We start from the raw sequence: 16540 nt of genomic DNA on the forward strand, positions 1-16540 counted from the left end.
AATGGTAGGGTTGGAAGGGACCTTTAGTCCAACCCCCCTGAAGAAGCAGGTTCACCTAGATCAGGTCACTCAGGAACATGCTGCATAGTAACACGTCCAGCTGGATCTTGAAGACCTCCAAGGAAGGAGACTCCACAACCCCTCTGGGCAGCCTGTGCCAGGGCTCCTTCACCTGAACAGTGAAGTAGATTTTCTTATGTTTAAGTGGAACTTTTTGTGTTCCAGCTTCACCCCATTACCCCTTGTCCTGTTGCTAGATACCATAGAAAAAAGGGATGTCCCAACCTCCTGACACCCACCATTTATATAGTTGTAAATATTGAGATCCCCCATGTAATCATTTAAATGCAATCATTACTTTTGCCTCTTCTTCCATGAGGCACTCCTTAAATATGTGTGCAACAGGATAGCACCATTTGCCCTCTTTTATGAGGTATGTTAAGATTCCCCAAGGAAAAGTGCCATAAAAGGAGTAAAAATAACCCAATCCAGGCTGGTACTTCAGGTGTCACTTGAAAATTATTTTTAGGGGAGCTTAAGTGGGTGTGAGAATTGCAGTGAGTTTGAAGAGCAGAGAAGCACCACTAGCAATGGGGCTGTGTAACTTTCCTCAGCCGTCCTCTGAGGGTGCTGTACCCACCACTGCCTGGTGTCACAGCCCCAGAGGCCAAAACCTTCCTCCACCATAGCAAGCTTCCAACTGAGCAGGCCACTGCTCTGGTGCCCCGGCATCCTAGTAGTCATGTTCTCCCGTTGTGGACTGGAGATGGGTCTTCAGACAGGGAAGAATACTCTGCAAATCATTTTTCACCGAGATGGTGGTCACTCAATGGAACAGGCTCCCAAGTTAGTGGTAATAGCACCAAGCCTGCCAGAGTTCAAGGAGCGTCTGGATGACACTCTTAGTCATAGCTTAATTTTAGGTAGTCCTATGAGGAGCAGGGAGTTGGACTCAATGACCCTTACAGATCTCTTCTAATTTGAGATATTCTATGATTCCGATCTGTAACGTGACAATGTCAGAGCTTTTCTATTTAAGCCTCTCACCTGCCCATTGCACTGCATTACAGGTGGCTGAACCAATGAAAGATTAATAATCCTTTTTTTGGACAAGGTCTCTAGCATTCCAGGGGCAGCTCTGAGAAGAATACAGCACCACTGAAAGTGGATGTGTTGGTCCAGCAGCTAATTTTAGTGTGTGTTAGCACTCTCCAATGCCTTCTGGCCAAATATAGAATCATAGAATCATAGAATGGTAGGGGTTGGAAGGGACCTTTAATATCAGCTCCTTCAGGCCATGAAAATGCTGCGGGAAGACAAGACCGCTCAGCTGTAGTTGACAAGAGCTATCCACGAAGCTGTGAGTTCAAACTAGAACCACATACCAATCCTACCCCAGTCTCTAGTTTTATCCAGAACCCAAAGCTTTCCATCAGTACAAGACAGTCTGTTTAGAACTTGGCAGGTGCTCCTGCCTGCATCACAGACTGCCCAGGTGTAGGAAATGTGTCTGCAGCGTAAGAGAAGTAGGCATTGTCTACTTCCCATAATTCAGAAGAACATGTATTCAACAAGCTGGTAGCAAAGCTATTAGGTGTGCAGGATGCACAAATGAACCGACCAACACAGACCAGGAGGTCTCAGGCTGCTATGGTAACAGACTCAGGGTGCTGGGTGGGGAAGGAGATCCATTTCTTTGATTGAAAGATCTCACAGTCAGATTAACTTTAATCTTCATGTCACTCATAAGAGCTCGACATCAGCTTAAAGACCACTACCTGCTGACTCTTTTTTAGAGGACCTTTAAGACATACATTCAGGCCAACGCCACCGTGCCAGAGCATGGAGCACTGCCATTCTAGGGGTCTGAGTAGGGAGCAACCGTGCTGAGCTCAGGGCAGATGGTGGGCCCAGCATTTGTTCAGTTCAGTACCATTGCAGCAGAGCAATTCATACAGTGCTCATCCTTCTATCAAGTCTTGTTTGCTCACAGTTATTTTCTAAAGACTCCGTTTTCTACCTGTAATGCACACAGTGTGGTATCGTTTGGAGCAGGAAGCTAACAGCTAGCAAACAGCCAGGTTTGGAATGGGGCTTAGTCACTTCGCTTTTCTTCTCTTTTCACCTCATCTACCTCTGCCCCTAGACCGTGTGCTGGTTTCCTTTATTCAGCCATTTGCTCCATCTGCTGGGCTAATGACGGCAAACACAATGACGCTGGGCAAAAAGCTTGCCTGCTTGAGAAAGGTGCAGACTGTCGGGGGGTGGGAAAGGTGACACTCCCACTTCGAGATGAACACCCTAAGATCAGAATGTTAAGTCATTTCTTGAGCAACCTGAGATCCAATGAGATGAAAATGTGTAGGTAATTCTGTAAGGGAAGCTGCTGGACGTGGGAGCACATGCAAGAGAGAAGCAAAGTAATTCCTTCAGATGGTCCCACAGCCGTGGGTGCAGATACTGGCCTCTTGTGCATCTGTGTTTTTCTTTATTAACCCAGAGATCTCGCTGGAATTTGAGGATTGTCCAGACATGCTGAGTGCTGCCAGGCAGTAACTCCAACCAGACCGCCACAGGCACGTGCCTGGCTGACCTCCCTGGAAACCATCATATGCCTTAAACAGTTGCACACCTGCATGGGAAGAGTGACACCTCTGAGAAGGACCAGAGAGGTCTGTCCCTTCTGTGCCATGTAAAGCGATGTGCACACATGACCCCGCTCCAGAGGGACTCTGTGCATAGGGACTGCTCTCTGAGCTCCAGAGCAGCAGGATGAAAGTGGCCAGCAAGCAGCCATCAGCTCTGTGCTTATGGAAATATCCTCCTGCAGGGAACAGGAGGCACAGAATAACACAGCTCAGCACCAGCTTCAGAAAAAAACTTACTACCCCACTGCCTTTCCCTGGTGGTGTCACTGCCTGCAGCAGTCTGACAGTTTGGCATAGAGCCCTAGCCCTAGAGCAAGGCATTAGCTTTAAGCTGGGCCCCTAAACATCTGTCTTGTTCCTCTCTGCTTAGTGTTGCAGCTTTACAAAACAGGCCAACCCACAGGGTCAACACTTTCCAGTCACTAAAAACATCAGCCACCTTAACAACAAACTGTTGAAACAGCCCAAGTGCTGCACAAACACTGACAAAACGCAGTACATGGCTTGATGGAATGTAATTTTTAATATTTGCCTTTCACTACACCTTTTGTTCAATAGCAGCCCACTTCTTACAGTGCCCCACAATACATTTAATTCCTGCATGTATACTTTTGAGGCCTTCATTCAACAAACACCTTGAAGCTGGTTCAAACAAACACCTCCATTAAAACAGTAGTCCTGTCCTTTTTCTGCTCCAGCTACACATTGTCCCCCTCTCCTGTCTTTCCCTATTCAGTGGCATAAGCATTGCAGTGACCATGTGATAAACAACTTCCCCACACCCTCAAACTGTCCATTTTTTAGCTGTCTCCATTCCAGTTCTCCCCACTGCACTTCTGCCAGCACAAGGAAGTGCATGGAAACAGCCAAAGCAATGGGTAAGGCAGTGCTCATTTTGTAATAGCTTCAAATACCTGTTAAATTACAACCTGAGGGCCTAGCAGCCTGCGCAGTTCCCGGGCACCTTTCCTTCCCCGCCCCTGCCTGCTGTGGCATCTGTGGGACATGAAGGCCTTGGAACTTGTACATCAGCCAGTTTTTGAGCTGATGGACCCTCAGGGACCCTTGGCATCAGCACCCTCCTTTTCAGCAGGGAGTTTGCAAGAAGCAAAAGTGTTACATTGGATTGAGCACTAGCACCCCACTAAAAGTAAGGACACTTCTCTTGCCCCTCATGCTGGCAGCGAACACCTGGCTATGGTGTTGGCATAGCCTCAGCCAGCCTCACAGGGGTCCATGGGGCTGCTGTAACACTCCCCCACCTTTCAGGAGGCTGAGGTCTCATATCCTCACCCACTTGCCACCTGCCAGCAGTGGCAGCCTGGAGCAGGGGGACACCTAACACTGCCACCTCAAACTCCCTGAAGTGGAACCATCATGTCATGGGTCCCAGCTGAAACCAGACTGTTTTTAAACTTCTGCTAGCCCCAAGATCTCTCCTTGGTCACGATGGAGATGTTAACCCCCTTCCATGGCACTCACAGCATTCAGAAAGCTTCTTCTGCCTTGGAGCCCCACCTCCAGCTGTCCCACAAACACGTGTTGGCTCCCACCCTGCTCCACAAACCGCAGGGATGTGACACCCTCCCCACCTCCAACATCAATAGGGCTGAAGGAGAGATCTAATGCCCTTCTAACAACAGGCCAGGGCTTTTGCCAGGGTAGGCACCCAATCAGAGGGCAGAGGAGAGCAGAGCTACGTACAGGCGCAGTCCTCCAGCGAGCAGATGGACGTCTCCCTTGGTGGCCCAGCGCAGCCTGGCGCTGCCGGCCAGGAGGTGAGGCACTCTCTGAAGCGCTCCCGGACGCCGTCCCCGCAGGTGACGCTGCAGGGGCTCCAGGGCTGCCACGGGCTCCATGTTTCTGCAAACACACAAGCTCATGGCAATGAGGAACGTGTCTGCCTCCTTACCTTACAGTCACAGACATTTGTCTTCTCTTATTTAAGAAAAACAGCAACAAATAACCAATCCATGCAGACAGCAACTCTAAAAGAGCAGCAGCACCCAGGAACTTGCTGCTGTTTTATCTGGGGCAAAGCTCTCTCTTTTTGTTTTCTTTTTTTGACCCCAGTGCCAGCCAGTAACATAGCAGTCAGCCAACCATCAGGTTCTGCCTGGAACAACAGCAAATGGAAATTAATCCACCAATCTTTGCAACGGGCTAGTAATTTATATAGTCATCCTATTCCTGTCTGACAAACAGTGCTTTTACAGCAGGATAACTTCATTGACTTAAGTGTAGTTACTCCTGATTTACGACTGTGAAAGGAGGATAAGCCTACAAGGTTTAACAAAACAGCAATATTGGGGTTTCTCTCAATTATCTTCTCAGCACACAAACATGTTACTGAATCATTCTCTTGACAGTTTCCAGGTCCCTATTGTTTTATTGCTTATGGTTAGGCAATTATCTCCAGATGGAATTTTGAGAGTTCATTTATTTATTTTAAGTGGAGCCAGAATCAGGTTCTAATACTATCTCAAACGTTACCGTTCTTTATCCTGTAGTGAATTCCTCATTTTGCTTAGACAACATCCTCATCCAGTGTTCAACACTCAAACTTTACAGCAGCGAGTGCCCAGAGAGAGAAAGGGACCGTTCCCACCTGTATCTGACAGTTGTGACACTGAAGCAGGACCAAAACTTTAAACTCCAAACTAATGTGTGAGTCCAGGTGCAATCTTAAAGGGCAAAACCCCTAGAGATCCTCTGATGGGTCAGTTGACTCAATGGCTTGGTTTTGAGACCTGTCAGTAAGAGTAGACCATTTCCGTGCTCACAGATAAACTGAAATGTCAGATAATTAAAAAAACCAGTAGATTAGGTTTGCTAAAGTTCGCTCTTTTAAATAATTTACCATGTGGCTACTCCCAACACAGGTCACGATCTTTACTTTTACTACACTAGATTGGTTGCTGTATTGTTCATAGGGTGTTAGTATTTTTAAAAGTCTCTAACAAAAGTAAATACAGCTGTGTCTTAATAAACATGAAATTGTAACTGCTTTGGGTCCTGTCCTACAATTTTTTGTGAGCATGCCAGGATGAATAAGGCTAATGAGAGCAGCGTAACAGAGCTGGGGGGCTGCTCTCAGTATGCAGGCACTCATCTGCATTGCAGGATGGGACCAGAGGTTTTGAGCTTATGCTTGTGCTGTCAGCCAAGGCTGCAAAGCGTGTGTGGGCACATACCCACGCACATCCGTGTGCATGCATGTATATCTGCCCTGCCTAACACAGAGCAGCGATGGGCATGGCAAGATACCTCAGTCATGCTGCAGTTTTAAGCCCATACAACACCAAGTGATCTCCCCCTTATTTGCCACTGACTCTACCAGAATATTGCCATATCCACGATCCCAAGCTGTCTTTCACCTTGTGCTCTGTGCAACTCTCTGCTTTCACCCTTCTGCCTCTGGAGCTGAAGAGCTGCTGCAGCAGGGAAGAGGAGCTCAGAGCTTCTGAACTCTGCCTCCAGCTTGCAGCTGCCACAGTTCTTAGTAAAGTGCGAAGCAAGACTGGATGGTGGTGTGTGGTGTCAGGAGGAAAGGGAGTGAGAGGATGCCAAGGAAGAGAAAACTGAGGAAGTTTGTTGGGATAAGGTTTCCCTCAAATGTACAGACTCTGGAGAGTTGCAAAATCATGTCAGTTAGTAGGCAGAAATATTAATGAGAGCAGTAAGTAAAAATGGCCATAATTAATAGTCAGTCAAAGTCTCATTGATCCCTTCTCTAAAGACTTCATGGTATCACAGTATTTGAGGATCTCACGACACTTCATATCAGTACCATGAAAGGCTCCAGCAGTGTCTCTCATCAATGGAGAGAGGGAGTCAGGCTAGCTGAAGAAGCTATACCTCCTCATAGACTACTTTGTGAGCAGCTTGGCACATCCCTACCATGACTTCCAGTGCGTGAACTAGCTTATTTCCCTCTCTACATTCCCTGCTCCTTTAAACTTCTGTTAATTACAGTCAGATACAGACCCAGACCCAGAAAGGTTCTAGTTGCCTCCAGTGCCAACACTGGCAATAGGAGAGGGTGCTCAGCAGCCTCTACATTGATGCCTGCGGGCCTCAACGTACAAGAACATTTAGGATGAGTAATTTTCTAACTTGAACGTCAAATCTATGATGTGCCTATTGCTCTGGGGCATGTTTCACTGACTTCTGCTTCAGATGAGGGCAGAGAGTTCCTTAGCAAAAACACTCACCATCCATAGCTTTGGGGCTATGGATATTTGCCCTAAGCAGCAGAAGAGCTGGAAATGTTCCAGCTCCTGTGAAAGACAGGAGATTTAAACTCCTGCAACTTGTTCTGCAACCTCCCGCAATTACCAGAATGTAAAAGAAATGAAGCCTAGTTTATTCTCCCCCAAGGAAATCAAATGATTAACTTCCATTTAAGACAAACAGATCCAAAGCACCAGGGGAAAAAACAGAAGGTATGCACTGCAGAGCAGCTCTAAAAAGTGTGATTTTTTTTTCCACATGCGATTGAGGAATCAATTATCAACGCAAAGACATCTAACCGATGAGTTAGTTTGAAAGAGCTGACAGTTGGCAGATCTGCCAACATGAAAGATAAATGCAATTAACTGTGTTAATCGTTGCTCTGCATAAATATCCCTCTCAAATTTCTGTGTTCATCAGAGTTTGAGCAGACAGTGAGGGATGCTCAGCATCATCCCTCCAGCTTGACATGATAGTCCTAAGCACTTCAACGAGACCAGTGATATGGGACAAAAATCGCTATTTACAGGCTCACATAAACACCTACATGAGCCTAGGGGATTTGTGGGAGTCAAGATCAGTTTTTAGGTCCTGAGACTGGGTGTACACACATCTTTGTTAGCATTTGGGTAAGAGCTGGGCAAACACCCTTCTCACCCGTTCCATGCTTCTCTGTGTCCATGGAAATGAAGCCTAGGTGCACTGAAAACAGTGGCATGCTCCAACAGGTTACTAATTTGGACAACAAAAGGATGAAGTTCCCTTAAAAGAAGAAAACCTAGACTCTGCCTGGGCAAATTACAGTCTTTTCCCTACAAATTGCCATCTCTAAGATCTGTGGAGGCACAGCCTATATATTTTTTTTTCCAGAAGGCAAAAGCTATCCCAGCGAGATCATAACACCCAATTTATTCCTAAAATGCTGGAGATGCAGAGGTGAAACATTCAGTGAGAAGCAGATGGGACACAACCAGTCCCAGCACACCCGGATCCCCTGTATCCACCTCTTTCTAAATAAATGCAAGCCAGGTACTGATCCAGGCAATAGACCAAATTGGTTCCCAGATTTTCCTACAGATAGGCAGGTCTGATTCATAGAGTCTTATTCAGACAGCAAGAATTTGATGGAAGCTATATATCCCTGCCAGGTCCCTGGATACTGCACTTACTCCTCCCTTACTGACCGCTTTTCCCTTCGGAAGGTCTTCCCCTACCTTCCTCTTTCCCTTTGATGGCAACAGCTGCATTTGTTATGCCCTGATGACCTCCTGATAGTTTTTTTTTGACAGCAAAAGTCAGATGAACAAAATTTGTCTCTGCTTTAGGCAAGTGTGAGATACCTCACTGGGAGTCTCACCAAAGTTGAAACTACTCTCTGAAGTGTAACAAAGAACTTTTAAGTTAATTAACACCAAAAATCCAAAGAAAATATTCTATGCTGTAGCACTACTGATTAATTTTCTCAGTCTCATCCCAAATGTTTCAAGTGGGATACAGGCTACGACACAAAACGTCCTTTAAAAGGAGTGCAGAAGTCTGGGGACACTCAAGTCCCAGATGAGCAAAGCACAGGAAAATGCACTGAAAAGAATGAGTCTGAAATGAGCTGGGTAAGATGACCTAGCAGAGTTTCCTACCTCAGACATACAAATAATCTGATCAAATACAGGGTAAAAAAAATAAAATCAGCTGCATGACTCTAAGTCACCTGTGTGAAACAGTTAGCACCCCACTGAGATGAATGAAGTGACTCAGAGCTTGCTGTTATTTTTTCCACAGATTCTCCAGATGGAATCTATAGAAAGCTGCACAAGTGCTGGCTCACGTTTAACAGATGTATTCCCTACCTTTAACACATATTCAGTGTCTTAGCACAAGCTTTTTTGTGACACTTTTTCTGAAGCTGATGGCCTGGGCTGAAGAGCTGCTTCCCTGGCCCACTGGGGGCCACCAGGAGCCATCTCCTTCCTACTCCAGACCCAAGTCCAATTCCTGTTCCATGGGCTGTATTAAGCCTGGCCAGATGAGGAGCAAGACTGACAAAGGGTCAGGATATAACTGATGCCTGATCTACCAAAAATGAGCATGGAAAAATAGTCTTTCACCTTATCTGTAGTTTGGATGAAGATAATTTTATTGATTCAGGAGTTTTGATCTTTTACAAGACAGCATTTTTGCTTCATAATAATAGAGCAAATGCTAAATGAAGAAAGAACTGGCTGAATGGCAGATTTGATATGTAATTGTCAACACAAAACCATCACTGAGTGGGAAGGCATTTGGCCAGATTCCAAAGGGATTAGTATAAGGCTTAGTACGATGCTTTTCCAGTTGACACAAAAATAAATATAAAACCATTACTGAGAAAATATGTCAGTCCTGTGATGACATAAGTAGATAGTGTAGTTGTGTGGAGCAATGTAGGTTACTTGCTAAGTTAACTCAAGCAAAATAGGTCATAAATCAGAAAAATGCAGGAAGAAGGAATACAAACTGCACATGCAGGATGGTAGACAACTTACTGAAAGGTCATAAACAAAATCAGCTCATGAGGAGTTTACAGGGTAAAAGTTATGGTAAAATCAGCTAATGCAATTGGTCAGAAGAAAGCAAAGGTAGGGGTAGGGAGAGAGATACTGCTCGAGCAGCATCAGTGACGATGTCTGACCGGAGCACCCAAAGCTAGTACCTGCCTTTTCAAATCACAGAATGCTAGGGGTTAGAAGGGACCTCTAAAGATCATCTACTCCAATCCACCTGCCAAAGCAGGTCCATCTAGATCAGGTCACACAGGAACGCATCCAGGTCAGTTTTGCAAACCTCTAGAGAAAGAGACTCCACACCCTCCCTGGGCAGCCTGTGCCAGGGCTCCCTCACCCTTACAGTAAAATAGTTTTTCCTTATGTTTAAGCGGAACTTTTTGTGTTCCAGCTTTTATCCATTACCACTTGTCGTACCGCTGGACACTACAGAAAAATAGTGCTGCTCCATCCTCTGGACATTCATTTCAAATACTTGTAAGTATTATTGGGTTCCCCCCTCAGTCAAAAAGGAGTATTTAAAACAACAGAAATGAGGCCAGAGACACAAGACTAACCAAATCTTGCGAAAATGCCTTCCTAAAGACTCAATTCAAAGATTATCTTTTTGGTCTATTAAAAAGAACACTGAGGTAATCTGGAAGGACTGAGATGATCTGGATGTGCAAGCGTCTTTGCAGGAGGAAGACAGTACATAGGAAACAGCTGTCTCCTCTAGCAGAGAATAGTAGAGTAAGAGATAGTCACTAGAGGATGAAGCTAGATGAGCTTTAGTTATGAAACACACAGAGTTCCCCTTTTTATTTAAAAAAAAAAAAAAAGAAAAACCAATATATTAGAGCACAGTATTGAGAAAGAGCACAGAAAGGTCTCTGTTTTGTGGTACCTTCAACAAAAAACTGGTTAAGTCTCTGGAGGAAAAGCAGTGGTTGAATGCAAAGAATAGCCCTGGGGCCCAAAACCAGGGTCAGCTGGTTACTCAAGAAAAGTGATCCCCTGTATTACACAGGAGCCCAGACTAGAGGATTTGTCCACTCTCGTTGCCTTAAACTTAGTGAATTCAGGAAATCCAAAGCAGAAAATAAGCAACTCTAGGAGAGGAGTCTGTGCAGCAGCCCTGTGATTTACAGAAGCAGGGGTGCAGGTCTGTGCCAGCCATCCCACTGTGCCCCACCGCAGGGTGAGGGGGCTCAGGCCCTCCAAAGTGGCCAGAAGGCAGGTGGCCAGTGCAGGCCATGAAGGTTCCCTCTGTCTGTGGTGTCTCTGGGCTGATGGAGCCCTCCCAGAAGGCCCCGCTCCTTTCAAACGCTGCCTGCAGACTTTGAAGTCTGGCAGATTCAGGCACGAAGTCAGATGTGCTGCAGTCTAATTAATTTCACGTTGACATTTTATTTACGGCGATGCCATGCGGTTTTGCTTTCATCGGCTTTGGAGATTTGACACTTGGAACTTGGCAGCTATTGACTTAACTGCGTTCCTCAGAGGCATAGCCTGATCCTTTCGATTGTGGCTGTAAGGACAGAGCTACCGGGGAACCCAAGGAAACAAAGCAGATCGCAGGGAGTTATTGCTTAAGGTGGATCTCATCAATTAAAACAGCCAAATATTGGGCACAGAAACAGATCTATGTCATATCCTCAGTATTCACCCGTCAGGGTAATTATCTAGATCATATCAGCATAACATACCACCCAAGCACAGGGGAAGAATTAGAATTCTCTCTTCCTTTTTCCTTGAGAATTATCTCCATTGAGAAAAAAAAACCCACGCCTTCATTTTTACCTAGACTTACTCATGCCAAAGGAAGAGAGACAGTGCCAACAGAGAATGTAGATGGGAAGTTAAGATGAAGAACTACGTACCAAGTTTAGCATGTGGTGAAAACAGAGATCATTTTTAGTAGAGTGTTAATTAAACAACTAACAGTTTTATGATTTATGAAATGGGACAAAGATCATACGATACTAGGAACCTAATTAAGGTAGGCTGTGTCTGGGCTGTGTGCTATATGGAGCATGTCCTGCCCACCTGGTCATCTGATGATTTTGCTCAGATACTTGCCCATCAAACACAATGACCTTCTTCAAGCTTGAGCTCTTGCACTTCCTTTTCAGGGAGATGAGAGTGAGGAGATGTAGAAAATGGTGTGCATCTCAAACCTTTTAACTCAAACTCTTTGAAGTGTGCAGATGGAAAAGACTAATTCACTACCTATGGACACAAGATCTGCTCAGATGTGAACATCTACTCTTCCATTCCAGGGCGTAGGTAACACAACCCAACCCCAATCCCTTCGTGCACGTACAGCTCATCTCTCATTGTGGTTGCCTTCCACAAATAAAGGATGAGGACATTTGGCTCCTCTGCTCCCTCTGCCACGCTACTGTGATTTGTAGACTCTGACAAACCACAGACTGCCACCTCTGAGGCTACAACTGCATAAGAGGTATAACTAGAATGTATAGATATTCCTTAAACACGGCTCAAGCTCTGTCTTGCGATCATACTTAACTGTGATCGCCCTTAGCCATGATCATTCCTACTCCTGGACGCAGTTTTGGCTTCCACCAACCAGCACTCTCCCAGACCATGCCTGGACGTAGACCAAAGGACTATATGGACCACAGATTGTCTCCATTTGGTAGTTTGTACGATTCTAATCTTTCCTGGGAGGAAAAGTTTAGCTGCATCAATGTGACCCATGACCTACCGGGTGGCCTCATGAGTCAGAAAATGTACCCCGGTCTGTTTTAAGCAGCAGAGACACTTGAAAGGCTACTGGAAAAACACACAAGCTGTCCAAGAGACACAACAGTGTATTTTGCATGGTCAAATCCTGATTCACCTCACCAAAATCTGTGTACCTAACAGGGAGGACTCTCAACTCCTACAGCAAATGGGCTAGAGAAAGACATCCAGGTGAGGATTCAGCCCACCTATCTTCCATGCCCATGAATCACTCTTGTGAGATGCCCGGCCCTCTTCACTAAAAACCTAGACAATTACTTCATGTTGGATCCTTGTTTTTTCAGTCTCCCATGAGCCAGATCTGCAGTAGCTTCTTACCTCCCCGAGAGGGTCAGTTTTACCCAGCCTAGACACATACATCATTCAGAATGTCCCAAATGGTTTTGGCTGGTACTTAGCATTAACTTAGTCCAGTTGTAAGCTACCACAGTGGCATTTGTTACCAAATGTCCTTGTATATGCCTCTACGTATCAGTCTACTCCATCTTGTTCCCATCTGCACATGACATTAGAACTGTTTTGTCCCAAAAAGTAGCTATTCAACACAACCAAACCCATTTATCATCATCATCCCTTTTGGCTGCCGATTTGGGCTAAAAGAGGACAAATATCAGTACAAACCCATATTCCTTTGGATCATCAAACACTCCTTGGCTCTTGTTGGGAAATGGCTTCGGTCAGAGAAATTAAAGAGGTCAAAGCAGTATTTGTTCTTCCCCACATCAAACAAAGTGCAGTTAAATTCTGTCCTGTTTTCTCCCGGGTGAAGGGTGTTTTCATACAGCCAAGTTGCTCTTTGATTAGGATGCTTCAGAGCCTCTTTATAGACGACAATTTTTCCACTGATAGAAGTGCACGGGGGAGACACTACAAAGACCTCAACCAAAGTTTTGCATGTTGTTTCTGGAGCCACAACCAGTCTGTACCCAAATTTGTGGAGGAGATCTATGGGTCCCATGGAGGCAATGATGGAACGTGTTTCTAACGATTTCAGTAACACGGTGATGTATGTTTCTTGACCAACAGGTGGGCAATCAAACTCTACCCACTGGGACCTAGATAGCGGGATTCCTTTGCTAGTTCTATAGCCCAGAGTCTCATCAGAGCTTAGTCTTCCAAATTCATAGAGGGTGCTGGTGAATATCACATCCAGCGAAACCACTGTCTGGTTCACAGCACACAACTGCTCGTTTGTAAAAAGTCCGACCTGAAGAGAGCTCCCAAGCACCTCTGAACTCTTGTTCAAATCAATGTGAAATACAGGCCATTCCACATGGAGGGTGGCCATGCTGCTTCTGCTCCACTCAGTAGCACTGCTGTTATCGTTGGGAGACACCATTGTGAACGAGAAGTCCCCAGCACTCTTGAAATGGAAACACTCAAACTCTGTCCTCCCCTGGGACTGATTTGCTGGAAGCTGTTTTCTTGCAATTATCTCGTTGGTGCTGGCATCCAGCAACAGGATGGACAGATGGTCTGCTGTCACATTACCACCACTATAGTACTGATATTCCACAGACACTGTGTCACTGCTGAAGGCTACATGACCCGGGCGCCCCAACAGGAGATACTCTGCTTCGCCAAGAACTGAAAGGAAATGAAAAAAACACGACAATATTAAGAACCAAACAGACAAATGATTGTTTATCCACCTTATGGAAGAAAGCAAAGATTTATAAAGGGGGTATTTAAGAAGTGGTTCTCAAACTCTTTCAAGTGAGGCGGTTCACATGCGCACACACACACATAAGGCAAAAAACTCCTAGCTATGGCAATTAAAGCTCACCACCTCTCCTCTGTGCTAGAGTGTGGTTTGGAGCAGCTCAAAGTCCACAGAAGTAACATGTTCAAGAAGGTTTAAAAACTAGATTAAAAAAACCTCCAAACAACAGAATCAAAAGGTTCATAGAAAACTTCATTTATGGGGCTACAGTCTCACACTTCTCAACTTCACTTACAGATTCTTAAAGTCCACTCCACAGCAGCTAGCTGTTGTTCCACTTACTTTAGCAAAAAAAAAAAATAGACAGTAGTTTCTTGATACAGAAAAATGAAAAATCTCCCCCACATTAAATGCAACGGGAAGTCTGCATGATGCTTTTTGAAGCCTTTTCTCTTGCTCTGTCTTATGAATCTTTCATTTTGCTCATTTGCATTGCAGAGACACTTGACTGAAAGAGCTGAAAATAACAGTGATGGTGACTGCAGCACTTTTCTTGTCTCAGATGTGGTGCAACACGTCTAAATTACATCATTTCATTATAAATGGCTCAGTCTTCTTAAATGCCCTTCTTGTATGACCGTGTTTGTGCACGTTGCCAAATTATCCCGAGACGTGCTGTAACTAGTGGGGATAGATGATATCTAAAGCAATGGATTGGGAAGATCACACTTCCGTTCTCGGCTCAGCTAGCCTTTCTGCATTGCTTGAAACTTGGGAATTACAGACACAGAAAGGTGATCTGAAAAATGGGAACTGCATACATCTGTTCCAGATACAGAATGCACCGTGAGACATCTTTCTTTAATTAATTGTCTGGGAAAAGGCTTCTGAGTCCTTGGATAGATGCTGCTACGGAAGTGTAAAGCTTCAGCTAAAGCAATCCTTTCACAAGCAGTATCAACTAACAATACTTTGACTTGTTAAATCTGTTACACATGTCTTAAGATTACCTCAAAGAAAGTTTTGCTGGAAAAACACTGCAACTGCCAAGGCAAGCACGCAGCAGTCAGGAGTCGCAGGACTCATCTCACATAATATTAGACGCCTACCACTCTAAGTTTCAGTTTGAGTTAGTCACCTTGAATTCACTTTCTTGTCAGCAGGGAAAATTTCAGGAAAAAATTAATCCAACCAGCTACAGACATTTACATCAGGGTGAGGTGCAGTGTGCAATAGAGAAGCCTATTGCTCTCTACCAGCTATAACATGTCCTTGAAATAACCAGCTCCGACCACATCCATAAAGTCCAAATGAAAGTGTCATGCGCTGCCTTACACATAAAAACCACACATATACTCTCACATGTATGTACTATAACGCAGTCTTTAATTTGCCTTTCCACAAGACGCTGCTTCATTTGGCAGATGGATGGTGCTCGTTGCCACAGGGCTCTTTTGTTCTTATTCTTCCATGGGTGGTCCCATGTATTACTGACTCCATACCATCCAAAATCCATCTTGATAACACAGAATTATTCATTTCCCCCCTGGACTGTTTTATTGTGCTCTTATCATAGTATGTTGGTGCATTAGAAATATTTATCAGTTTATCCTTTCAATATCCCCGAAAGATGAGATAATGTCACTGTTCTTGTTTGGTGTGTTAGGAAGCAAGGCACAGGCACAAAGGTGAAAACTGTCAAATATCAAATAATTGTGGGCACCCTAAGAAACCTGGGACCTGATTTTAAATACAGTAGTCATTAAGATATCTGAAGCAGGATCCCATTGATCCCAGCTGTGATGAGCACATGGGACCCAAGCAAACTCAATCTTAACTTGGACACTCAGAGAGTACGAAACGGACCCTGAATGCTTGGGAAAAACAGCTCTCTACGAATTTTCCAGCAAAATATTCTCCTTGCTCTTCATATTTTGGTTCTGTCAGCTGTGCCTGCTCATATTTCACAGTCTTGTTCCTACCATCACCTCCTGTCAATATCTCTCAGGTACTATCTTAACTCCAGTACTATTACCATGGTCCTCCCTCATCCCTTGGCTTTATAGCTCTTCTACCTTCTCCTGTTCCTTGGCCCTGCAATTAAGTCCACTAAATTTCCACCTTTCTTGCTCACTGCTAGCATGACAGCAGAAAGCACAGGACAAGAAACTCTAGTGCCTAATACTACAAACGTAGGGGAACTCTGCTGCCCCGGGCTGGAGCACACACAGTATTCTGCGAGGAGCCAGTGGGAACTGAGGCACACTCTACCCTTCAGAAAACTTCATGACTAACTCACCTGCAAGGGCTTAGGTCTGCACCAGCCACGGGCAAATCTTCCTAAGGAGAGTGGGAAACATGTCCCAGGCCACGGTGACCATTCTAACAAACACGAAGCCCCTGCAGATATGTTGGTTGGATTTGGTTGTGAATTGACAGGTTTTTGTTTCTTTGAATGTGGGCAAAATGATGCATTTTTTCTATAAAGGAATTGGATAGATTCAACTTAGCTGAAGCATTTTAATGGAAAAAGAAATCAGACCATGGCAAAAATCCAGCATGAAAAATTCAACTTCAAGCTTTAAACTTACAGCAAAAACATTAAAGTGATACTAATGAAAGGCATTGATGTTTGCAGCTACTGTCCTTTCTCTCTTTTATGACCCTAACTCTTGCACTATTTTTCATTTGGAGTGGCTCAGATGAGA

At 44.8% G+C, this 16540-nt stretch overlaps 1 protein-coding gene across 2 annotated transcripts in view; it reads right to left on the minus strand.

Annotated features, from left to right (window-relative positions):
- Positions 1-16540, minus strand: part of THSD1 (thrombospondin type 1 domain containing 1) — a 31103-nt gene that overhangs the window by 5169 nt on the left and 9394 nt on the right. The window contains exons 3-4 of one of the 2 annotated variants that reach the window (XM_061994161.1): positions 12791-13756; positions 4353-4511 (exon numbers count right to left, since the gene is read on the minus strand). In XM_061994161.1, coding sequence (XP_061850145.1) covers positions 4353-4511; positions 12791-13756 — 1125 coding nt within the window. The remainder of the gene's footprint in view (positions 1-4352; positions 4512-12790; positions 13757-16540) is intronic. The other variant, XM_061994170.1, reaches the window with a different exon arrangement.

This window comes from Colius striatus, chromosome 1 (assembly GCF_028858725.1).
Source record: "Colius striatus isolate bColStr4 chromosome 1, bColStr4.1.hap1, whole genome shotgun sequence".
Taxonomy (NCBI): domain Eukaryota; kingdom Metazoa; phylum Chordata; class Aves; order Coliiformes; family Coliidae; genus Colius; species Colius striatus.